This window comes from Natator depressus, chromosome 7 (assembly GCF_965152275.1).
Source record: "Natator depressus isolate rNatDep1 chromosome 7, rNatDep2.hap1, whole genome shotgun sequence".
NCBI lineage: Eukaryota > Metazoa > Chordata > Testudines > Cheloniidae > Natator > Natator depressus.
This window is the reverse complement of record NC_134240.1, coordinates 107,409,760-107,436,515: the sequence shown is the minus strand read 5'-3', so window position 1 is coordinate 107,436,515 and position 26,756 is coordinate 107,409,760. Positions and strand designations below refer to the sequence as shown.

General features: G+C 43.1%; 1 protein-coding gene across 4 annotated transcripts in view; it reads left to right on the top strand.

Annotated features, from left to right (window-relative positions):
- Positions 1-26,756, top strand: part of GRK5 (G protein-coupled receptor kinase 5) — a 229,891-nt gene that overhangs the window by 166,255 nt on the left and 36,880 nt on the right. For 3 of the 4 annotated variants that reach the window (XR_012640339.1, XM_074959250.1, XM_074959249.1), the window contains 4 exons: positions 16,148-16,248; positions 20,025-20,117; positions 24,025-24,088; positions 24,973-25,113. Coding sequence is in view for 3 of the 4 variants with exons in the window: in XM_074959250.1 (XP_074815351.1) it covers positions 16,148-16,248; positions 20,025-20,117; positions 24,025-24,088; positions 24,973-25,113 (399 nt within the window). In the remaining variant the exon portion in view is untranslated. Of the gene's footprint in view, positions 1-16,147; positions 16,249-20,020; positions 20,118-24,024; positions 24,089-24,972; positions 25,114-26,756 lie in introns of all 4 variants that reach the window. The other variant, XM_074959251.1, reaches the window with a different exon arrangement.

Genomic DNA, 26,756 nt, shown 5'->3' with positions numbered 1-26,756 from the left:
TGAATTTTATGGATACACAACATTTACCTGAAGTAACTTCTGCTGCAGTAACCTTTCCTTTATTAGCTAGGAGGGCGTATGTCCATTCTTTTCCTAAGCCATTATCCCATGGCAGTCATAACTGGCCAAACGGCAGCTTAGGTAGAAGGCAATTCTAGTTTGCCTACCAATATTGTAGCAATGGGCTAAAACTAATCATTTGTCTGAGTTTCTACCTCACACCCAAACCCTGAACTTCTGCACTTTGGATAAAATTGGATCCAATTCCAACAAAAACCCTGGATTTGTTTTTCAAAACCCAAACCCAACTGACAAGAATTTATAAAATCTAAAACCACCCCGGCTTTGCCAATCCCCCTGCTGTTCCATTGGGGGAAGATAATCTTCACTTCCCTCCTCAAAATTGTTCTGCAGATGTTATGCACATGACATTGTTCCTCTCGGAATTAGCTGGGTGAAGAAGAGATTCCTACATACTGGACAAAGTTTACAAAGTTGGTCAAAACACTATGATGCCAGTGACTGAAGTAGACAATTATTATTAATACTAATAATAGTGTACTGTCTGGCAGGGGAATCTGAGAAATGGAGGAGATGCACTTTGTGCCCTCAAACCATAAGTATGTCTCTTGTTACAGCTTGCTTATTTCTTATGGCGTTGGGTGATGAGGAGAAGCAAGTTTCCCACCATGGTTGTATAACCCACATAACCTAGATTGGTATATATGGGTCACACACTGACTGGGGAAGCTTGTCCTGAACGTCAGAGGTCCTCAACAGTTCAAATCTCCGTATGGGCCAACACTTATAACAACATTGCTGGTGGGGATCATCTATGGGACTTGAACTTGGAATCTCTGGATCTAAAAGCATGCGTGCGGAGGGGTGGTGGTGTTCCACTTCTTGAGTTAAAGGAGCATCTGTGGTAGCTTAAAAGCAGTAGCAGACTGATCAACTGCAGCCAGTAGAAGGAGACAAAAACTCACACAGGGATAATGCAGATTACACTTAGCCTGTTTGTGTTGGTACCTGCCGTCAGTATCCCCCTTAAGAGTGACTGTTAAAGTGAGGTTAAATATGATGCCTGCCTCCTGATTTCTCCATCTAAAAGCTACATTAACCAGATACCCTTTTATGAATGGGCTTGGCAGATTTACGATGTGAGCCGTGAGACTTATGCTCTTATCTGGTAAAATTCGAGTGGGAAAATCAGTTTGCTAATAACATTAGAGTGTTTTGTTTTAACAGATCCAAAAATCACAACAGCATCTTAAGACACTGGTTTTGTCTCACAAGTAATAAATACACAAAATGTATTTAAATGCATTAAAACTTCATTGGAGAAAAATCTCTTTTAAAAAAAATATGAGCCTCCAAAAATTCCTTTGATGGCAGGTGGGTTTAAAACATAACTAGCTTATTCATGCTGTGGAAAGTTGGCTCTCAAAGCGCTCAACTTTAAATTGTTTTTTTTAAAAGGGAACTACACATGTTAAAAGCACTTGACCTGCATGCCAAGCCTCTGCTTGTAAATTAACTTAATATCATTTAATCAGGCTAAAGCCTGGACCCAATTCAAAATCCTAGCATCATAATTTAAAGATCCTAAAACAGCTGTTGTTTGTCCAACAGATAAAACTGAGGAAGAGCAGAATATGCCACTGTAAACAGCATGTCATCCTGAACAATAAACATCTTTCTTCTCCATTCTCTTCTGATGGCAGTTACTGCGTGTTATCTAACTGGCCGTTCACATGGTACACGTGATCAGGGGACTCCCTTCTTAAAAGGGGTCGGTGTTTGTGTGACTTTTTGTTCTGCTCTCATGTGGGTGTTTCCAGTCTTTCAGTAAAAGTGGCACCCAGCATCCTGTTTTATATTAATTTTACTCATTTCCAAATTGTTTTTAATACCCTCAAATAGCAAGCTGCCTGCAGGGTTTTCATTTCACGTGCACACGCACTCTCTCTCTTCCTCCCTCCCTCTCAGGATTTTGACCTATTACGTAGTGAAGCTCATTATTAAAGAGGGCCAGAGCCTGCAAACTTTGTGCCCAATGCAACTCCCATTGCAGTTGGGAGCAAGAAATCCTCTGACTTCAGTGGAAGCTGGATCAGGCCTCTAATGCACGTGAGCAAACCTTACTCAATGCAAGTGGTTCCAATGACTTCAGTGGCGCAGCTTGTAAAGGAAGAGTTACTCACATGCATAACAGTTTCCGAATCAGGTCCTATGTCTGGGGTGAGCTAATTTGGGCAGTGGTCTGTCTGTTTTCCCTCTAGAAAGCCATTAAATAACAGCGAGGTTGTAAATGAGTTTTTATTTTTTTATGGAACAAATGACATTTGGTTTACCAGAGCAAGCCAAGCTATGACTATTGCAACATAAGGTTGCTTGCTAATGTTTAGACGACTCACCAGTGATAGGAGAATGTCAAAAGGTAGAGAAGTTCCAATAAGCAGCTGAAGAGCTGGGTGCTCATCCAAAACTCTTGAGCACGTTAAACTGAATAGGAAAGCTTGTTAGAACAGGCTTTCTCATATTATCTTGTTGCTTCTGTTGCCAGGTCCTGTATGGGAACAGAAATCTGAGCCAGGCACAAAAGAAAAATGATTGTTGATAACAGTTATCTAAATTTTTTTTTTAACCAGAAAAATATGTTCAGTTGAACTAGAGATAGACAGGTCAGGTTTGAACTTCTCACAAGTGTCACAGCCTTCAGATCTGGGGTTTGGGTTGGCCTATTTTATGATATGTAGGAGGGTCAGATGACAAACCGGGATTCTAAAATCCAGACTTTCCTAATGGTATTTGATTCTGGGGTTTGTGCTGAGGTCAGGCCAAAATGTAGCAAAAGCAGGAAAATGTAGATTGGTTCTGATTTTCTTCAAACTAAGTGAGGTATACCATGACTTCTTCTCACAGATGTTTGATTTTTGGCTGGAACCTTTAATGTGTGGCTGGAAAATGAGGCTTTTGAAAGAGAACTTTCTATTCTATTCTCTTGTTTAACTTCTTAACACACATGAGCTTTCCATATAAGTAGTAACAAATCTCATTCATAATCTCAATTGTTACCTTTAAAAGACCTGTTTGTGTTTAATGAATCTTATCATTATCTGTATATATATTTTATTCAAATTCCAAAAATGGTAACCACATATTGTAAAATCTACTTGATCCTGAACAAAAGACTATCTGTCATTTTTTCCCATTGAATAAGTTTCTCATACTTTATTTCTCCATGCCACTAATGTTGAGAAATCTGTCCTTTTCCAATAATGAGGTATCACAGATCTAACTTCTAGTAATAATTGTCCTTGTTACACCTTGATACCCCAGCATTCACCACTGTCATGTAATTAGGATATGTCTTATACAAAGCATGCTTTGTGAGGTGTCATTCTAAAAGTCTTGATCTGCTAGACAGTAATATCTCATTGGATTGTATGTGCTGTCATCGTGTGTGACGTTATGAAGTTTGGCTATGTATGGGTTGCTGAAACAGGTCCTGAAGTTGAAAACACCCACACACAGCCTTTCAGGTATGACAGTAAAAAGGCCAAATTATGTTAATGGCTTATTGAGGAAATGCATACAAGCACAAGGATTACCCCAGGAACTGTGTATACTAGAAACCTCTCAGAGATAGCACTACACAATGGGAACTGTTTGACCCAGCTCACAGTAAAAGAGCTTTCCAGCAAGTGGGGAGAAGGTATAAAAGGGGGAAAATGACATCATGGGGGGACCTCACTCTCCCGACAACAACACACCTGGAAACACCTGAGGAACAAAGACTGAACTGTGGGAAGTGATGGTCCCAGGCTAGAAGGATTTTTAGCCTGTGTATGGAAACCTGGGAAAGTCAAGGCATCTTGTGCCTTAAGAATCTGCTAGCCTGTTTATCACTCAGGGTGAGAATTTGTTAATTTATATCTTACCTAGCTAGTGTGTTAAGCTCAGTTTGCAGTTTTTGTTTATTTACTAGGGTAATCTGCTTTGATCTGTTTGCTATCTCTTATAATCACTTAAAATTTCCTTTTGTAGTCAATAAACATATTTCTTGTTTATAACATAACCCAGTTTGTGCAATTCATATCTGGGGGGACAAGAAGCTGTGCACATCTCTCTCCACATTGAGGGAGAGGGTGAATTTTTATGAGCTTGCGCTGTGCAGATCTTTCTATACAGTGCAAGGCAGTATTATTTGGGGTTTATCTCCCAAAAGGAGTGTTCATGTGAGTGCTGGGTGAGTCCTCTCACACAGAGCTGACTTCAGTCGGTGTCTGCAGCTGGGTGTGGCCCTACCTGTGTGTGTGTGCTGCAAGAGGCCAGAGAGCCTAATTCAGCAAAACAGGGAGAGGGAATCCAGGCTGGTGGGGCAGGAGAGGCTCAGTGAAACCCCAGTACATCAAGTGACACCCCAGACAAGGGGTCCAACCCATCACAGTGGTGCAGAGAGCAGGGTCATGTACAGCATGTTGCTCTGAAACACTGGTGGTGATTTTAAGTGAGTTCTAAGTGTGTCGGCTAGACATCAGACAAAGTGGTTACTGGTTTGTTATTTTCTGTTTGCTTATTTTGGGAAAGAGAAGTAGGGACAGGAAAAGCAGGAAAAAGAGCGGAAGTGAAGCTACCAAAAAGTTGGAGCTTTACCGGTTGTAAGTAGAAGAAAATGAAAAGATGTATAAGAGACAGATAGAGTTGAAACAGATGGAAATGGATGAGCAAAAGGCTGCACATCAGAGGGCCATGGAATTGAGATAGCTAGAGGCTGAGGAAGCCTGAGAACGGAGAAAACTGGAGGCTGACAAAGAAATGGAAGCAGAAGCAGCCAGGCAGAAGTTAGCCCTGGAACTTGAAGACAAAGAACAGGAGGAAAAAGAGAGGAAGCATCAACTGGCCACAATGGAGTGGAAGAGACAGAACCCTACACTAAGCCCCCCCCCTCCAAAAATCCACAAGTGGGAGCGGTTGTGCCCAGCGTACAATGAGTCTGGGGACATTGCTGAATATTTCATCACCTGTGACAGGCTGTCTATGCTCCATGCAATTCTTGAAGATCAACAGATGACCACTTTGGTTGCAAAATTGACTGGGAGAGCTCTGGACATATTCAATAAGATGCCAATTGGTGATGCTTCCAATTATGGTAAATTTAAGGAATTGGTTTTGAAACAGTTTCAGATTACACCTGAAATTTATAGAGTAAAATTTAGAAGCCTTAAGAAAGGGGCTGGATGAAGTAATGTGGCTTATGTGAACCAAATGAGAGATTTACTGGATAAGTGGACGAAGGGAAAAGGTATTACAAACTTTGAAGCAATGTGTGATTTGGTTGCTCAGGAACAGTTCCTGAATATGTCTAATGATGATGTAAAACAGTGTTTATGGGATAAAAAGGTAGAAATGGTCGAAGAACTTGCAGCTTTTGCAGATAATTTTGAACAATCCCAAGCACCTATTAGGAACAAGTCACAGGCAGAGGGGTTCAGGTTTGGTGGGAAGCCAGGTCACCACTTTATCCCTGGGGAAAGGGAGGGTGGCCGGGAGATGAGGCACTCCCATACCTGTCCCAAACCACCCTCAAAAAGAGGAGACCCTAGAAGGTGCTTCCACTGTGATTCTGTAGAGCACCTGAAGTATAACTGCCCCAAATAGAAGGAGAATAAACCTCCCCTGTCCCATGTTGGCTCGGTTGTCCTCAGCCCCAAGTCACCGGAGGGTACCCCCATAACTTATCACACCTTCTTGGTGAACACTGGGCCTGGTGAACCAGACAAGGAACTCATTAAGATTGTCAGAATTGATGGCACAGAGTGCCTGGGTTGGAGAGATACTGGGGCCCAGCTCTCTGGTTCGATCGAGTGTGGTCCCAGAGGCTAGTATTTTACCTGGACAAATGGCCAGCATTAAGGGGCGTGGGGCCGGAAAGGTTCCCAGTACCACTAGCAAAGGTTCATGTGGAGTGGGAAGGTTTGGAAAGCGATTTACTTGTGGGGATGCTAGAGGACATCCCAGTGGACATGTTGGTAGGGAACAATTTTTTCCACAAGGCCAGGACTGTTGGTGTGGTAACTCGCAGCATGAAGGAGTGTTGTGTAGGGTTCCCAAAGTGGGAGGAGAGGGTGTTGCCTGCCAGTGAAAGGGCTGTTCCAGCTGGTAGCTGCAGGTCCGATGCAGCTGAGCCAGTAATAGATCTTGCCCTAGGGAGCATGGAGGGGTGTGTCTCAGAGAGAAGCCCGGAGAAGGGTATTTGAACCTTAGAATCCACAGAGGAGGGGGGTGAGGGTTCCTTTGGCACTGCAGTGCAGGGTGGCAGCATGCTTCCAATTGAGGGAGAGGTGGACTCAGGCCTTTGCCCAGCTGAAAGCAATAGGTCCCCAGGACTGGGGGCAGGATAGATGTTGTCAGTGTCTGAGGAAGTTATCCCAAGTATTAGCCACAATATAAAGAATTAATACTAATAATAACACAGCTGCAGCTCGTGCTCTTATCCACTCCCAATGTCAATTCCTATATCTGTGATATGAAACAAAAATATTCTGGAACTATGAAGCCTTGTGCTCAGCTGGCTTGCCTCAGCCAGACCCAGATGACTCTGTGGTAGGAAAAGAAAACCCAGCTGTCGGTTACTTAAACTGATGCCGCTTCTCATGATCTGAAACTGACTGTTCTCTACAAATGCAACTTGCTCTGAAGGTCAGGGGAAAAAAGATGATTTTCAAATGTCTCTGTGCCTTACCAAAGAGACCAATGAAATGTGTGTGCGATGGGACAGTACTGGGGCCTCTTCTCTCATGGGGGTGACACACATCTGATCCACGCCATGCTGAAACACAAACAGTCTCTAGGATACCTCCCTTCTGCCTCCTCTCTGACTGCACTCTCCTCTCCTCTTCTGCCTTTCTCACCTTATCCCCCTCAATCTGTCCCTCACTAGCTCACCCACTCCACAAGCCCTGCTTACCTCTTCCTACCCCGTCGGTCTCTGGGTCAGATTAAATCTTGGTTTGTGCTGGCCTTTCCCTGCCCACTGGGGTGGGAGTGGAGAGTGCAGTCGCAGAAAGTGGCTGTACATCCCTCCCCCGCCCCCAGTCAGCTTTGAGCAGGGGGTTGGACTAGATGACCTCCTGAGGTCCTTCCAACCCTGATATTCTATGATTCTATGATTCCCTGCCTAGCCTGGGTTATGGAGAGTCAGAATATCCCCATTGCAGGGGCACCAGTGGAGCCTCCAGTGGAAATACCATCTGCCCTCTCCTGGAGTGAGTCCCCCCTGGCAAGCAGAAGGCTGGCCTTGGTGGCACCTCCCTGTGCAGTGCATGAAACCAACCCACTATCTCTGCTCCTCAACTCCAGACATATTCATCTAATGCACTTTCTCCCACCCTCCTATACTATCACATACACTGGTGCTGCCCTCTGCCAACATCAGAGACCTTGCATTCCTCTTAGAAGCACTCAGTCCATTTTCTTTCCAATCCCTTCCCTGATTGCAGGACCTCTCATCACCACATTCATATGACTTACAGTGGGGGCAAACTTAAGCACCACTAGGCATCATTAACCACATCCTATAATGGCTATACCTTTCAGAAACATCTGGAAGTGGATATGGGATGAATGAAGCAGCAGCAGAATTGGTACTGCATGCCAAAGGTTTGCTAGTATTGACAGAGTGAGTTGCTTTCGGTGCTGCAGAGCGGTGAGAGATATGCAAATATGCAGATCAAATGAAGCCACAGGACAGTTGGACAGTTATTTTTTCCAGGTTCTCTTAGACACATGACCATTCTGATCACATCATGCTATAGGACATTCACTTTTCATCTGAAACTGTTCCTTTCAGAGCTTTCATACCTCTTCTAACTTTTAGTCCACGTAGAGAATTTGCAAATCGTTTACACATGGAATGTTGGTTGCCCACATCTGAAAATATACACATCGTTAAGTCATAAGTGCTTGGATCTGGAGACAGCTTAGGAAAAGTTATGGCTTGACCTTTTGTCCATGGACTGAACCATTTTTAATTAATTTTAGACTAGTTTGTCGTGGAATGTTTTCAGAAACTGAAACGTAACATATGCTGAACGTTATTTGTTTTATACAAGCAACATTTAAAATAACACATAATGATTCATCATTGCAGCCTGTCTGAAACTTGCCAGCAGTGTAGCTATATTTATGATCAGAGAGCTTGCATGCAATCAATACTATTAAAAAAAGATATTCTTTTTCCTGTCTAGCTTTGCTTCTATCTCAACATTCATGTTTTAAGGTTCTCTGAAGAGTGGCATCCACTGCCCTAGAGCGAGTATGGGATGGAACCTGTATTCCTGGGTTCAATTCCCTATGCTGCCACTAACATACTGTGTGACAATGGCAAGCTATGTATAGTCTGATTTTCAGAAGTGTTGAACACCCACAACTTCATCTTACTTCAGTGGGACTTCTTTATTTTACTAGGTGTTGTGGATGCTCAGCACATCTGAAAAATGGGGGGCTTATTAACTTCTCTATGCTCAGTTTACTGATCTGTAAAATGGCAGTAATAATAATAATAACTAGCTCTTATATAGCGGTTTTCATCAGTAGATGTCAAAGTGTTTTGCAAAGGAGCTCAGTGTCTATCCCCATTTCATAGATAGGAAAAGTGAGGCAAAGAAGGGTAAAGTGACTTGCCCAGTTTCATCCAATGGGCCGGTGGCAGAGCCATGAATAGAATGCAGGTCTCCTGAGCCCCAGTCTGGGACTCTACCCTCTAGGCGACATTGCCTCTGCAGGGTGTGGCTTAATTACTTAGTGCATCTTAAGTGCTTTGAGGTTCTTAGATGAGAAGCATTGCACAACTGCAAAGTATTAATTATTACTATTTATGGACTAAGAAATTGTCGTTGTTGGTTAAAAAGTCAGTCTGACCCAGATGAACAAGAAACTTCTGTTATTCACAGAACAGGTTTAGGACCCAAGCCTTGCTAACTAGAAACTTCCAGACATAACCTTCCAGCTCACTACATCCCGACCAAAGTTTCCATGTCTTAAACAAAAAGTAGTACCACATTTAGCAGTTCCCTATCTTAAAGGAGCAGTAGCACATTTAACACATCTTAACAAAGTAATATAATTATTAGAGAAATGAATACTCCAATCACAACCATTTACTGCTGAAGTGCCTTACCCAATACTTCTGAAGGGTTTGACCAGTTGGCAGAATGACAAAATGCCACATGTATTACACAGGTTCCCATGGAAAATATCTCCTCATCATAGAAATATTACAGATATTACGACAAAACATATAGAGATGAAGGGGATAATTTGTTTCCTTTTTTGTTCAGTAGACAACAAATAATGAGTCTTAAATGGCTGAGTGAAGCACCCTGTAGCAGAACGTTATGGCACTGTCATAAAAGGCAAGTTTACATTCTAGAGCACAATGATACAAGGTGACATTTAAAATAACAGATAATGGGGACTTCAGAATCATCTTGGAAGCTTTCATCAGAGTCTGAGCTTCCCTTCAGTACTTGCACAGTGAGGTATCTCAGTGCCTGTTGACCTTCATCCTTAGATATGCAGATATACACAAACACAGCAGTATATAGTGCTTTTTATTTTGGTTAAAAGTCTGGTAAAAGCAGTTACCCTTTCGACTTCGATTAAACCGTCTAGTCAACAGGTGTAGTTTGATGAGTTTCATTTTTATTGGATCAACTCAATAGCTTCATGCTCTGCCAGAGTCTTAGGACATGATTCTGATCTGAATTACACCTGTTTCAGTGGAGTTACTCCTGATTTACATTGGTGCAAGTGAGATCAAAATCAGTCTTTTAGCATTTGAGAAAATGTAGTAGTCATTAGGGAAAATGCATTACTATGCACTGGTAGGGTGACCCGGTGTCTGGTTTTCAACCAGAACACCCAGTCAAAAAGGGACCGTGATGGCTTCGGTCAGCACCGCCGACCGGGCCATTAAAAGTACGGTCAGTGGTGCTGCGGAGCTAAGGCAGGCTAGTCCCTACCTGTCCTGGCTCCGCGCTGTGCCCCAGAAGCATCCATCAGCTCTGGCTCTTAGGCGGGGGACTGTGGGGCTCCACGCGCTGCCTCCACCTCGAGCACTGGCTCCACACTCCCATTGGCTGGGAACCGTGGCCAATGGGAGCTGCAGGGACAGTGCCTGTGGGCAAAAGCAGTGTGCAGAGCTGCCTGGCGTACCTCCGTCTAGGAGCCAGAGCTGCTGGCTGCTTCCGGGATGCAGCGCGGTCCACGGTGCCAGGACAGGTAGGAGGCCTGCCTTAGCTGCCCCACTTTGCCACTGACTGGGAGCCACCAGATGTAAGCCCACGCCCCAACCCCGAGCCCCAACCCTGGAGCCCTCTCCTGAATACCAAACCCCTCAAACTACCTATTTGTTGTTCTCCAGAGCAAAAGTAAGGTTGTGTGGGTTGTTGGTGGGCTTTTTGGGGGGGGGGGGGGCGCGATCAGGGGGGCGGTGTTTTGTTTATTTTTAATTCCAGTCAATGTGAATATGTGTTGAATTGCAAGAGCTAAGAAAAAATGACAGGATTGTTTAAGAATTCTGATGGACACGTTCGGTCTATCATTGTGAGATATGAAATCATATGAAAAATCTAAGAAATTATGTCAGTCTATATTGTATATAGCAGACTCTTTGGGACTATAAGGTGTACAGAAGGGTAGGCTACACTAATTGAGTTGGAATGGTCCCTTTGGCTTTAAGCCTCTGGTTTTGAACGGTTTCAAGGGCTGCCCAATTACACAACTTGTTTTCATAGACATACAATACCTCAGAAAATGAACTGCAGATGAAAAAAATGTATTTTGTTAAAGAAAATTAAATGGTCTAGTAAAACTGTTTGCACTATATACTGGGCTCCAGTCCATCCATATGTTTCCTTTTAAAAAGTGCAGAATGTTAGTGTTCTTAGATGCCTTTACTTCCATTAATATTGTTCATTTGCTGTTGATTTGTTAAGAGGGGAGGAAAGAGAAGAGCGATTCAAAGGTCAGTTGCGAGTGGTTTTGAAAAATTAAGCATTGACTATGTCTCTCATGAACTTGGGATGGAAAAGGGCAATTAACTGTACTTATAAATAGTTCTCACATTCTTTTTTCTTCCCTTCCTTCTCCCCTCACTTTATCCCAAATTCAGTCTCCTCACATATTAAAATGGTTCTTAAAATTGTGCTTATGATTTTTTTGAAAGTGTAATATCCTATTATCATTACTGTTAATCATGTTTATTACAGTAGTGCCTAAGAGCCAAGCAACAATGAGGTTCTATTGTGCTTGGCACTGTACAAACATGGTAGCAGACAGTCCCTGTCCCAAAGTGCTTGCAACCTAAACAGACAAGACAGAGAAAGGGTGGGAGGAAGACTTATGACACACAAGCAGCATGAACAATGTGATGGCAGCAAACATTGTTAGTTCCGATTCTCTTTTTTTTTTTTTTTTTGAGGGGGGGTTAGTTCAGAAGAGATGAGCTAAATGGAAAGAGAAGTGAAGGGAGAGAGGATGTTAAAGGGAAGGGTGTGAGGGGGAGAGAGCAGGGAAGGGGAAGGTATAAGAGGCAGGTGTGGAGTGAAGCTGAGGTGAAGAAATTGGGAGGTAAGAGAAAAGGGAGGGTTGGAGCAAACAGCCAATCAGCACAGAGCAGAGAATGGCCAGTCAAAACTACAATGTATCAAATGTACAAAGATCCCTTGCCTTGGCTGCTTCTATCACTGCTCCCACTGGCTGGTTGCAATCTGAAGTTTTTCTCCAAGGAAGGTGAGGGTGGAGAAGGTGCACCTGGGTCATACTTTCACCAGAGTGTGTGTGAGGGGTCTCCCCTGCATATTTTTGCGTCCGTGTGTGCGTGCGGGGGAGAATGGTGGTCCCAGCTGGGCTCCATTTTGTAATACACTTTGGTCTCAGACAAAATGTGATGTGTTCAGTGCCATAACATTAACTTGATCCCAGACAGAGGAGGAGAAATGGAGAGCATGGCTGTATGATTGGGGATGGAAATGGAGCCAAAGTGTTCTAATGAATGCTTAAAGCTCTGCACCTATATCTGTATTTTGGCACTTAAATAAAAGCCTTGTTTTCCGGTGCTGAATGCCTGCAGGTCGCATAAACTATTGATCCCACAAAAACCCAGGGGAGATACAGATGCTCAACACCTCTACAAACCAGGCCATTTTTATTAGCTGTCTAAGTATGGACAGGAATGTTTTAACATGTGTTAGATCATTGCCTCTCCCTTCAGCTCTGCTAACCACATCCAACTAATACATTCTTAAACACTGCTGTCTTTGTCTACACTAGGTAGTGAGTGGGGGTTAACCACATGTTAATTAAAACATTTAAGTTAACATGTTTTCTAACGCAGCTTATAGAATCATAGAATATCAGGGTTGGAAGGGACCTCAGGAGGTCATCTAGTCTAACCCCCTGCTCAAAGCAGGACCAATCCCCAATATATTTTTAGCCCCAGATCCCTAAATGGCCCTCTCAAGGATTGAACTCACAACCCTTGGTTTAGCAGGCCAATGCTCAAACCACTGAGCTATCCTTTCCCCCCCCCGAAGACTCCTGTTAACTTCAGTAGTCTTTGGATCAGGCCCTGGACAAATATTCTTAAATGCCTTAGAATTTATATTATATTTTGTTTCCAGTTCGTTCACTGTCATGCCTCCAGTCAATCGTATACATACAAATTTTCAAAATTGGATGCCTAAATGTAGAGATCTCAATCCATATTTAAGCGCCTAAATAAGTGGCTTGATTTCTCATGGTGCTCTGCACACCGCAATTCCCATTGCCTTCAGTGAGCTATCATGATGAGATTGTACCTGTTTCCTGATCCGTTCAATGAGTACAGTAATACTTCTTGCCTCCCATGGTGTCATGAGGCTTAGTTAGTTTGTTGTAGTGCACTTTGAGGTCCTTTGATGAAGTCTGATGTCATTATTTAGAAGTTCTTCTGTTGAGTTAAATGTTCATATTACATCAATGGGCCCTGCTTGTAGCACTTGGTCCTATTCGGTGTCGCCTTGCAGGCCTCAAAAAGAAAAGGAGTACTAGTGGCACCTTAGAGACTAACAAATTTATTTGAGCATAAGCTTTTGTGAGCTACAGCTCACTTCATCGGATGCATGCACTGGAAAATACAGTGGGGAGATTTTATATACACAGAGAACATGAAATAATGGGTGTTACCATACACACTGTAACGAGAGTGATCAGGTAAGGTGAGCTATTACCAGCAGGAGAGAAAAAAAACCTTTTGTAGTGATAATCAAGGTGGGCCATTTCCAGCAGCTGACAAGAACGTGTGAGGAACAGTGTGTGTGTGTGTGTGGGGGGGGGGGAAATAAACATGGGGAAATAGTTTTACTTTGTGTAATGACACATCCACTCCTAGTCTTTATTCAAGCCTAAGTTAATGGTGTCCAGTTTGCAAATTAATTCCAATTCAGCAGTCTCTCATTGGAGTCTGTTTTTGAAGTTTTTTTGTTGAAGAATTGCCACTTTTAGGTCTGTAATCGAGTGACCAGAGAGATTGAAGTGTTCTCCGACTGGTTTTTGAATGTTATAATTCTTGATGTCTGATTTGTGTCCATTTATTCTTTTACGTAGAGACTGTCCAGTTTGGCCAATGTACATGGCAGAGGGGCATTGCTGGCACATGATGGCATATATCACATTGGTAGATGTGCAGGTGAATGAGCCTCTGATAGTGTGGCTGATGTGATTAGGCCCTATGATGGTGTCCACTGTAACTATTTCACATCTGGGGACAACGTATACCTTCAAATCAGCGGCACTGCTATGGGTACCCGCATGGCCCCACAGTATGCCAACATTTTTCTGGCTGACTTAGAACAACGCTTCCTCAGCTCTTGTCCCCTAATGCCCCTACTCTACTTGCGCTACATTGATGACATCTTCATCATCTGGACCCATAGAAAAGAAGCCCTTGAGGAATTCCACCATGATTTCAACAATTTCCATCCCACCATCAACCTCAGCCTGGACCAGTCCACACAAGAGATCCACTTCCTGAACTCTACAGTGCTAATAAGCGATGGTCACATAAACACCACCCTATACCAGAAACCTACTGACCGCTATACTTACCTACATGCCTCCAGTTTTCATCCAGACCACACCACACGATCCATTGTCTACTGCCAAGCTCTACGATACAACCGCATTTGGTCCAACCCCTCAGACAGAGAAAAACACCTACAAGATCTCTACCGAGCATTCTTACAACTACAATACCCACCTGCTGAAGTGAAGAAACAGATTGACAGAGCCAGAAGAGTACCCAGAAGTTACCTACTACAGGACAGGCCCAACAAAGAAAATAACAGAATGCCACTAGCCATCACCTTCAGTCCCCAACTAAAACCTCTCCAACGCATCATCAAGGATCTACAACCTATCCTGAAGGACGACTCATCACTCTCACAGATCTTGGGAGACAGGCCAGTCCTTGCTTACAGACAGCCCCCCAACCTGAAGCAAATACTCACCAGCAACCATGTTGCTCTCCAGAGAAACCCTGTGGCTGATCTGAGTGGTGATAATGAACTTTACAGGCATTCCATCCAACCTTCTTGGGCTAGACATATGGAGGGAAGGAGGAAATCTTCCACCGAGGACAAAAACATCAGGCATGTTCTACTGATTTTATTAAAATGCTAAACTCTGAGCCTCCATTGCCCAATAAAGTAGACTGCAGCCCTGTTTAAAAATACTCCAGCAGAGCACAGAATATGCTTCCCTGTTGTAATCAGGAACGTATTCTCATTTCAGCAGAGAAAAAAAGAAAGATTTCATTCAGCTTCCACCAAGCTGGGGATTTGCTCCTACTTACTCCTGTCCCCTTCTCCTTCGCGTCCATCGTTTGCTCAATTATCACTGCAATTTATTACAATACTTGTCAGGATATCACAAACCAAGCGTGAGCTACCCAGGCCATCTGGTTAGAAGTGAGTGGTTAACTGCCTGTGATCCTCCCACTCAGCACCATCTGGTGGTCATGGTCATGAATGAAAAGTTTTTCTTCACAAAGTGTTAGGGCTCCTGCTGCACGTATATTGAGAGGGTTTGATTGATACATATGGCTGGGATCTCAAAGGAGCCAAACGGAGGTAGGTGCTCAAATCCCACTGATTTGAATATGGAAGGGGTGGTCTTCGTGTAAATAAGCACAGACACAAATAAGAAGGTGAATGAAATATAGCTATAGTGATAGCTATAGATCGATGGATAGATTTCATTCAAATGTTATAATTACACAGTTTTCTTATCAATATGCAAATGTATGAAATGTCTCCAAAAACAAGTCCCTTCTTTTAACTGGTCTGAAATAGACCAACTTGGTGATCTTCCAGGCACATTGCAAAAGACATCTGTTTGACAAGGATTTTGCAGAGCGCTGAAGGTATGTTTCCTACAGCAATGAAGGGGTGGAAAGGAGTTCTTGTAGGTAGTTGACTGGGAGAATTCCTGTCTGAAATGATTATTTTAATGTGCTGAGATTTCATTGTACTACTAATTATGTTCGGGTGCCCAGATTCATGTATAGGTGTCTTTTTAATATTACGTAAATCTGAATAAATAAATAAAATACATTCTTTCTGCTCTTGGTTTATGTTGCGCTCCTGCTGGGAAAAAAATGGATTATTTTAGACAACACAAAGAAGTATCAATGAGATGAAAACACTGGCAGAATTCTCTTTTGTTTTAAAGAATGAAGGACTAGTCCCTATGCAGTTCTGTATTGCAGGTTTTTCATGGGATGTAAAATGTGGTCTGTGAACTGATAGAGTTGGCAGGCCAGCATCTTTTGCGTATCCATGGAGATCAAGAAGAGGTGAAAGTACAGAAAAGTGCATGAAAGGTTATCGCATTCATGTGGGGATACAGTGGAGCGTAGAGCAAATTACTACAGTATCGTACTTTTCTGCAGCACGACTCAGTTCTCACTTGCTCTTACACAACCCTTGGAGCTGACTTAGAATGGCCAAGAGCTTGGCTAATGAACATGTCTTAATGTGCTAGCAGGGAATCGGTTGCGCCTTATAACAAAGATAACACTGCTCCTTTCGTCTTTCCCTAGTCCCCAGTTTATGTTGCAGAAGTCAGTCAAGATCTTGTCCAGCAGACTGAGGAAAAACTCGAAATCAGCCCCTGCAAAGAGCTGTTTTCTCACTGTGCAAAGTAAGTATAACTTGACTTCCAAAAATCACACAGTTGCAGTGGTCAGACTTGTAAAAGACCGCGTCAGATAAGGGGAGGAAATTTTAATTTGGATCTGCACCTTGCATTTTCTTAAATTTACATTCATACTCTCAGACAAATAACTGACAAGTGATGAAATTGCTTCATCTGTATAAAATATAGTAAATATTTCCCTTCCACTATGCAGACTACATACAGGAACTTAGTGTTTCAGGTATTTGACAGAATGTTCTAGCCAAGTGAACCAGCCCTAGACTTCATGCTGTGTGGAAAGAGGTACAATGATAATGAATCCAAAGAAAACATCTCTGTTTCAAAGTGAATAAAAATTAAGTGGTTATACAGTCCATTTATACAGAGGAATGTGCAAATGTTGCCTGCATGGCTTTTCCTGAAAACCTTCAACAAAAGGATGGGGCTTTTAAAAAAATAATACCATCAGTCTGTCTATGGAGTTGAAATGTGTGTGCACTATTTAATCCTTTTGTCTGGGAAAAGGCTTATCAGTTTTGCAGAGGTGAAGCAATTGTGTTGTTGTGTCCTAAAGTTCCCAGTATGCAATTTGCATTTGAAAACACCGATCCTAGTATGTTTAATGCTAGTAGATCAGAAACAAACAAAAATACGAAAAGGGGGGAACATCTAAAACAGTCCCATCTGGTCTCTGGCTGAGCACATTTTGTTTTTCCTAGGTGATGTAACACGGATTTGAAAATGTGCTCTGCTGTCATTCACTGATTTGGCTCCTGTTGTTGACCTTTTCTGCTTTCAGTTATGCTTTGCATTGGGAAAAGGTGTGGATTACTTCTGGCCCTCTGTTATAACAAATTGGTTTACTTGTATTGGTCTCGTGTCTGTTGGGATATTGATATAACTTACCCCAACTGAGTGCATGAGTCCTGAAGATGACAAAGGCAGAGCTTTGCTTGACGTAAAAAACCTGATATCGGTTTCCGTTTCTGAACTCGATTTCAAAGCTGACAGTTTACTGTAAAATGTATTTTGTTGATGCTGAGGACGGCAACAAAAAAGCAAATAACTGGTGAAAGGCAGCCATTGTTTGTTATAATATGTGAAACTTTTAATTACTAGATGGCAAGCTTTGGACACCACTTAGTTGAGTTCTGTATTAAGAAGAGTTTGAGATAACTGGCTAATTTATCTGTTTCAGTTCATAAATGGTTATGAAACCTCATTCATAAAAATGCTGATCATTTCACATGAACTGGAATGGGCTTAAAAGGAAGTTTGAAAAACTTGCTGTTGGTGTGGGCTAAATGTATTGCACCATGTTAATTTTGGAAGTGTGCATAGTCAAACCCAGACAGGGAAAGGACACACACAAATGAGTCCAGAGGAGGGCAACAAAAATGATTAGGGGGCTGGAGCACATGACTTATGAGGAGAGGCTGAGGGAACTGGGATTATTTAGTCTGCAGAAGAGAAGAATGAGGAGGGATTTGATAGCTGCTTTCAACTACCTAAAAGTGGGTTCCAAAGAGGATGAATCTAGACTGTTCTCAGTGGTAGCAGATGACAGAACAAGGAGTAATGGTCTTAAGTTGCAGTGGGGAGGTTTAGGTTGGATATTAGGAAAAACTTTTTTACTAGGAGGGTGATGAATCGCTAGAATAGGTTACCTAGGGAGGTGGTGGAATATCCTTCCTTAGAGGTTTTTAAGGTCAGGCTTGAGAAAGCCCTGGCTGGGATGATTTAGTTGGGGATTGGTCCTGCTTTGAGCAGGGGGTTGAACTAGATGACCTCCTGAGGTCCCTTCCAACCCTGATATTCTATGATTTTATGAAATGTGATGTTTGCCTGCCTTCATGTGTTGTAGCAAGGATTTATTTCAAATACATCTCCATGGATAAGACTGATCCCCTGGAGAAATATATATATTTGCATGTGTTTCCCTTGTTTTGTTTTTTAATAGCTGCGGTGGCATATACCACTGTTATCTTGTTGGGTCTAGGTGTGATTTTGGATTTTTTTTTCTTTTTGTTAGTAACCCGCTAATGTTGAGATTTTCTTCTGTAAACTACACTTCTGAGAAAAAATATTTGCTGTCATTGAGACATATACCACATGATCTGTGTGTCCTATCAAAACTAACCAAGACAACTTGAATTGGAATCTTGAATGTAAAATACTAACAATTAACTCCTCATTCACAATCTACAAAACAAGAATTACTAGGAAATAATTTCAAACAAACAACAAATTCCAGAAAATTAAAAATGGCTCATGGGCAATTAATGAATGGAGAAAAGCTAAATTCAGGAGATAAATTATTAACAATGAATAATTTGCTCAGCTCGAGAACCATATCAGTTAGATAATGAGAAGACCTAGTCCCAAAGCACACTTGTTCCTCAATGGGACATACCATAGAAATGTTTCCTTTCTCTCAGAGCTGTGTTCTACTTAGAGAGGTGCTTGTGTGATGTCGTCATTGCCAACAGGTTTATACCAGTACTTGTCTGGATGTCATTTTCTGTCTCTGAAATCCTTTTCTAAATTAAAGTGTATTTGGCTAGAAAGCATGCCATGCCTTCCATTGCACTGGTTGGTCACAAGGTAAGACTAGTTCCAGCAGTTCTAGCCAATCAGGAGACCAAGAGCTATCAGAGGAGCCCTGATTGACTAATCTTTAGACTCTATATGATTAGATGCCTCCTTTTCCCCTCAAGTAACTCTGGGCCACTGTGCTGTGAGGCTGCGGGGAGAGCAACTCTCATTCCCTGTGCTGTGTCTCTTCCACGCTGGGCTAAGCTCTGCCCCCCGATGACATGCCAGCAGAGGTACTAGCTCACCAATCAGCAGTGACCTGAAAGGACAGGACAGCAATCAGTTATACAGCAGCAGACCCTGCACATCAATGCCTGAGGCCTGTCTCATCTTATTTCTCTCAGCCCTGCCCCTCAGCCAGTTTGACAGGACTTCTCTCTGCCTCTGGCCACTTGTTGCCTATCCCACACTAATTCTCTGGCACATTTTCACTGGCTTTCTACCAAAGCTTTGCATCCACAACATGACCACCCAAGGCCCCTTCCTGACACAGGTCCAGATCCACAGGCCCATCCCACTTTCTTCATTTGTTTCATTCTGCTAGCAACATAGCTCTTGGGCAGGGTCCTTTGGCTTAATTCAGTAATTGTTTGCTTTCTTTGGACTAAAATTACTTCTTCCCAAAAGCATGAGTTATGACTGACTCCTTTGCTTTAGCTAACAGCATCCCTGATGGTCACTCGATAACTGAGATGTCAATGCCAGAAAGTTTGAGTCCAGATCTGAACATTCCCCAAAGTTCAGGAAGACTGACTCCGGTGGGGTTTGGTTTGGCCCCCTCCTCAAGTTATTAACTGCCCTAGTGGCTAAGGGCCTAATCCAAAGTCCAAAAAGTCAGTGGGAGCCTTTCCATTGCCTTCAATAGACTTTGGATCAAGACCTACATGCCCCCTACATGTGACCTCACTGTTAGCTACCATTGTTACCGGCTCTTGGTGCCAGCCAGCTGAAGAGTTTCAGAACCAGTGCCTTTGTCAACACACACGGTGGCATACTAGTATCACACATGGTGAGGTACAGCGTACATGACACATTGTTCCAATGTAGCTCCTACTGATTAAAACTGTGACTAAAACAAGGTGGAAGTAAACTAAGCAACATTGCTTTAGAACAAGACTGAAATTCCTTTTTTTTTTCTTCAAGTTCAGGATTATAAAATGCTTATATATCTTTTTCATCTGAGACAGATCTGTCCTTGACTACCTAAGTGGAGAGCCGTTTCAAGAATACCTAGGCAGCATGTACTTTGATAGGTTTCTGCAGTGGAAGTGGTTGGAAAGGTAAGCACTGCTCTTTTAAAAAATATATATATTTTCAGTTTCTATGCAAAACGTGCAGTCTGTGTGTCAAAAAAGCATGCGTTGCTCCCACTGGTTTTTAAATCAAAGGCAGAATTTGGCCCTATCTTTGAGTTACAAACTATTTTAGAATGTAAAATTACAACAAATGAGAAGAGGGATGGGGGAAGTGACATAAATTATTGTAGTGAGAATTTGCCTGACCATCCAGACATTTACTAGAACCTCCCCTCCCATCGGCTTTCCCTCTTGCCTCCTAGACTCCATATAACAGCTCTCAGATTTTGCTCTCCTCCATTCTCCCTCTTTCCCTCCACAAAGACCCCTCGTGCCATGCTCTCTGCGCCCTTAAGCTATGCTTCAGGATTTCCATTCTTCTCAGAAAGGCTTCCTCAAGCTTAGTATTTGGTCATAAGTGCCCATTGTTAGAAGGGTCAAAAAGCCGATTGAGGCTTTGTCCTGCAGAATGAAACCAGATAAGAATCAAACTTACCTCAGGGCTAGATCCCATTTCACCCACTAGCTGAGCTCCTCCAACCATGAACCAGTCTACACCAACTATAGCCAAGATAGCAGTGGTCCTCCTTGTATGTGCACAGACTCAGGAATAATCTCCTCCCCTTCCCTCCACTCTCTAGAATACCACTTTCCTCAAGATAGTGAGGATATGTCTACACTACAGTGATACTGCGGCACATGCTGCCGTGGCACTGTAGCGTAGACGCTTCCTATGTTGATGGAAGGGGTTTCTCCATTGATGAAGGTAATCCATCTCTCCGAGAGGCGACAGCTAGGTCTGTGGAACAATCCTTCTGCTGATCTTGCTGCATCTACAGTAGGTTGACCCAAGTATGTTGCACAGGGCATGACATTTTTCACAGCCCTGAGTGATGTAGCTAGGTTGATTTAATATTTAGGTGTAGACCAGACTATATTGAAGTCGTAGGCCACAGATAACACCTTGGGAAGCTACATTGCAGAATGTGGGTTGTGCACCATAGACCTATAGGATGAGATTTTCAAAGCTGCTTGAGGAATTTTGACACCCAATTCCCATTAAAATTAATGGGAACTGGGTATCCAAATTTACTTATGTGGCTTCAAAAAATCTCTTCCCTAATAGTTACTGTGCTCCCTGTCACAAAAAGTTTTTCATTGCAGGCAAATAGATGTTTGCACCCTGTTGCAAATATGTTTAAATGACCCACTTCAGCAGTTACATCCTACCTGCATGTGTCTATGATGTGAAGTTTTAGATGTGCATCTAATATCCAGTTTTCACATTTGCAAACAGCTTGATAAGCAATGCTAAACCAGATTCTGCTTGCTAGAAAAGTTAATAATAAAACAGAAAAACGCCCTAGCTATGGCTAGTGTGTTGTAGTGTTTAACTTCCAGTACACTGGGTACCATTTAAAAAAAAAAACATTCTGCAATTTGAGCCGTCCTTTTGCGTAGCTAACCTTTGAATGCTGATGACCAAGACAGATCTACGATAACTTTTTGGAGGACCCACTATTTCTGTTTTTATAACACAAAGGAAAATACAGCATGTGTGTCCTAGGGCCAAAATTATTAGGTACACATTTCCAGGCACACTTCATTTTCAGGAATCCTTAGGGGCTTTGACCTGCCAAGACAAAGAAACGTGTATTCTTTGTTGGCTGGTGCCACAGCGGATTGGTGCCGCTGGCTAATGGTGTCTGTAACTCTGAGTTAAAGGCATTCCACACTTTCCACAATCTGAATTACAAGATTTCAGGGTAGCAGCCGTGTTAGTCTGTATCCGCAAAAAGAAAAGGAGTACTTGTGGCACCTTAGAGACTAACAAATTTATTTGAGCATAAGCTTTCGTGAGCTACAGCTCACTTCATCGGATGCATGGAGTGGTTGCATGCATCCGATGAAGTGAGCTGTAGCTCACAAAAGCTTATGCTCAAATACATGTGTTCATCCCTAAGGTGCCACAAGTACTCCTTTTCTTTTTGTGAATTACAAGAGAAGATTTAGGGCCAGATTCTCAGCTTGTGTAAATCAGCAAAATTCAGATGAAATCAACGGAGCTGTGCCAATTGCACCAGCTAAAAATCTAGCTCTTAAAATTAAATACCATTTGGCTGATGGTCAGTCATTTCAGGTCAGTACATGCCATATTCTACATGAAAACCAGAGCATCCAGTGTTCACTGTTATGCTCTATTTTCTTTCTTCCACTTAAATTGAAAAAGATCAGATGTTTCCTATCAAGTCTGACCTTTTTCAGTCTACTGTCACATCTAGGATTTGGAATTTTGTCCAATGCATTGAAGATTTTTATCCCCTCCCCCCCTCAAAAAACAAAACAAAACAAAACAAACTTGACAAGACATCAGATGAGTCCACTCAGTTTAGGAAACTGAAGAGACTTTCCAGCATTAAACAAAGACAACTTCACTAGCATGGAATGATTAACAGCTCGTTCTGAGAGCCTGTTGGCTTCAACAGAACAGCTAAATGCTCAGTTTATTCCAGGGACACTGGCAAATACATAGTTATCAGGGTTAATTGGTGCTTTTAACCCTACTAGTGTTTGCAATATTTTCGTAGAAGCTTGAAAATCACATTTTCCCCTTCCAGTTTGGTCCATTCCCATTTCATTTATATAAGGTTTCCTTCTCCCTCCCTCACGCTTGCTGTTTTTTAAAATAGAGCACAAATGAACACGGTTCACCTTAATGTTTACTTCCTTTGTTATCAACAGCCACATCCTTTGTGTTGGTCTCACAGCTATGCTATTTAACTTGTGCTCAGTTTGCTGCCCTACAGCAGCAAAACAAAGCTACTATAGGGTTCATATGAATATTCATTAGCAGTAGCTTTTACTATAGTTTTATTTCGTTCCTTAGTGACAGAGCGGTGATTTAAAAAGTAAGGTATTTGAAATCAAATATTCTCCAGCAAATTATAAAAATGTAAGGGAGGTAAATGTTAGAATTAGGATTGGAGGCCTGCCTTTTATGGGAAAATTGTATAACATTTAATAGAGATCAAGTTCTATAGAAGTTATTCTAAAATAAATATAGAAACAGGCCTGAATGGAAAACCAGTCTGCAGATTGTAAGCTCCTTGGGGCAGGGACTAATGTTTTTGGTCTGTGTTTGCACAGCGCCTAGCACAGTGGGGTCCTGGTCTATGACCTAGGTGCTGTGGTGATACAAATAATAAATAACAACAACAGGCTTTCATGACAACTACATGAAACTGAGTTGGGCCAGAGGGAAAGTACATTACAAATATGGCTGCTCAATTCCCTCTTCCTTGCCCATTCCATTCCTGCCTTCCCGCACCAAACCCCACTGCAATAGGACAAAGAAAGAGTCCCTGAGAAGCTTGACTTCATGAGACAAATGGGACACAGGCTCCCTATCAGTCCAGTGAGCCTGAAGGATTTCCACCCAAGGTAAGGCACTCTGTGCCCATGGAGGAAGGGGCAAGATTTGACCCTTAATAGATACCTGTGAATTATCGGATGATTCATAGCATGATCGTGTCTTTTCAAACTCTTCTGACTCCTCATATTTTTTTTTAAAAAAAACCCTGTATGATGGAAAGTCAGGTCCCCATGTACTCCTAAGACTTTGTCAGAAATTATGCTGCACACCAGTGACTCACTAATGTGTTGTATTTTATTACAGCTTAATATGTTGGAATTGAAAAGTTCAAGCCATACACAGTATTGCAGTAATGTAATTACATAATTATGTAGTCTATTAGATAATGTGATTGCCTTGAAATAATGTGATTATACAATATTTAGCTATTTTGTTCTTTCGAAAGTATGATCTGAAATAAATAAATCTTAGAGAGTGCATTAAATGTAGAGTTTCTTTTTATATTTCCTTTTCTTTCAGGCAACCAGTAACGAAAAACACATTTAGGCAGTACAGGGTACTAGGAAAAGGTGGTTTTGGGGAGGTGAGTAATTCTGAAAGCTTCTGTTAAGAATGTTTCTCACCTCACAGGCACTGCAGGTTAAAAGAAATCTTTTTCATAAGAAAGAGGATGGTTTTAACCACTTAATTGCTGACAGTTTTCTGTTAACATTTCATAAGATTATAACCCTCCAGGGTCACCTACAGAAATGACTCTCTTGTTTTGTCTGTTAGTTACTTTTGAATCATGCTCACACAGTTATTATCTGTATCACAATAGCAACTAGAGGCCTCTGCTTAGATCAGGGCATCATCTAAATGCACAGTATGAAACAGGGTCCTGCCCTGAAGAGTGTATAATCTAAGGGTTCATCTACACAGCAAAAAAACCCTGCGTCAGTAAGTCTCAGAGCCCAGGTCGACTGATTCACGTTCGCACGGTGGAGCTAAAAATAGCCGTGCAGATGTTCAGCTCTGGCTGGAGCCTGGGCTCTGAAACCCAGCAAGGGTCTTGGAGCCTGGGCTCCAAGCCTGAAAGTTTACACTGCTCTTTTTAGCCTCGCAGTGTGAGCCCGAGTCAGTTTACCCAGGCTCTGAGGCTTGCTGCCATGTTGATTTTTCTGCTGTGTAGACATACCCTAAGTAGACGAGGCAGACAAAGGGTGGGAGTGGAAACAGGTATAGAAAGGTGAAATGACTACACTAAGTTTCTAAAGCAGGTCAGTTCCAGAACCAGGGCGAGAACCCTTGTCTCTGGATGCTCTGTCCTGTGCCCTATGCAGTAGGCTACACTGCCTCTCACACCATTAGCAAGCCCTTAAAAAAGCCTGCAGACAAATCACACGGTGAGGTACTAAACTTTAGAGATAAAGGGTATTTTCTTTAAGCTACCCAAGTAATTGTTTTTCCCTTCTCTTTAATTTTTAGGTCTGTGCTTGCCAAGTCCGAGCGACAGGGAAAATGTATGCCTGCAAAAGATTAGAGAAGAAGAGAATAAAAAAGAGGAAAGGCGAATCCATGGCACTAAATGAAAAGCAGATTTTAGAAAAAGTCAATAGTCAATTTGTAGTGAGTATTGAACTCCTCTCTCTGGGCCCAGTTACATTGTCAGTCCCTGTGCATAATTCTTGTTGACTTCAGTGCCTCCAATTGGCTTCATGGTACACATAGTGGCAGTGGAAGCTGGCCAACTCTATAATGCTTACTCAGTTTACCGGAGCCCTTCTCTTTTCCATTCAACTGATTCTAGTTTTGGCTTGCAGTATGTGAGACGTGCATCAAATGTGGTGGCTACTTCTATTTAGGAAATTTAAAATGTTTACTCTTTGCAGCCTCCAGTTGTATTGGGGTTGTGTCAGGCTGAGCTATTTTTATCCCCAGTGATTGCCTGATTTCCCAGTACCTGGGTGAGAGAGGGATTTGGTGAGAGTGAGCTGGCTGAGACTCAACCCAGTAAGACGAAGATGATGGTGCTTGGCTAGCAGGAACCATTTAGTCAATATGGGCCTGGTCTGTCCTGCAGGGGTGCCAACCCTCCCAGGTTGGCCAGGAGTCTCCCAGAATCGGCCTCAATCTCCTGTTTGCTATTGAAAGCAATCCGGGAGATTTTAATTGGCCAAAAGTCCGGTCAGCAGTGCAGTGGGGCATAGGCAGGCTCCCTACCTGCCCTGGCTCTGCGTGGCTCCCGGAAATGGCTAGCATGTCCGGCTCCTAGGCTCAGGGCCAGCCAGGAGGTCTCTGTGCGCTGCCCCAGCCCCAGGAGCCAGCTCCGCAGCTCCCATTGGCTGGGAACCGTGACCAATGAGAGCTGCAGGGGCGGTGCCTGAAGGCAAGGGCAGCACACAGAGCTGCCTGCCCACCCTTGAGCCTAGGAGCCGCAGGGACATGCTGCTGCTTCCAGGAGCCACCTGAGGTAAGCACCGCCCGGCCGGAGCCCGCACCCCTCACCCCAACCCCGTGCTCCAGCCCTGAGCCCCCCTCGCACCCAAACTCCCTCCCAGATCCTACACCTCGAACCTCCTCCTGCACCCCAACCCCCTGCCCCAGGCTCAGCCCGGAGCTCCCTCCCACACTCCGAACCCCTCGGCTCCAGCCCAGAGCCCACACCCCCTCCTGCACCTCAACCCCCTACCCCAGCCCGGTGAAAGTGAGTGAGGCTGGGGGAGAGTCAGCGACAGAGGGTGGGAGGATGGGGTGAGCAGGGGCAGGGCCTCGGAGAAGGGGTGGGGCAAGGGTGTGACCTCGGGGAGGGGGCAGGGCAAGGGTGTTTGGGTTTGTGCGATTAGACAGTCAGCAACCCTACCGTCCTGTGACTGAGGGTATGTCTACATAGATTTTGGAGCAAGCGGGAGCAAGCCTCCCAGCATGGGTTGACAGACTCAGGCCAGCAGGGCTCTTGCTAGCACTCTAAAAATAGCAGTAGAGACAGTGTTTTGCAGTTGTGACTAAGGCTCTGAAACGTAAGGAAGGGAGTGGGCCTCAGAGCCTGAGCTCCAGCCGGAGCTGCAACTGCAAAGTACGGCCTACGCAGCTATTTTTAAAGCACCAGCTTGAGGCCCCAGAGGATTCAAAGTATCAGTCCATCATATTCTAATTGCTGGGGGGTTTAATGTGGTTTTGTAAAACAAGCTTGATGGTGCAAGAAGGCTTCTATCTTCTCCGCACTTTGCTTTGTTTACAACACACTGTTGTCAAATTTTGGCACTTTTACT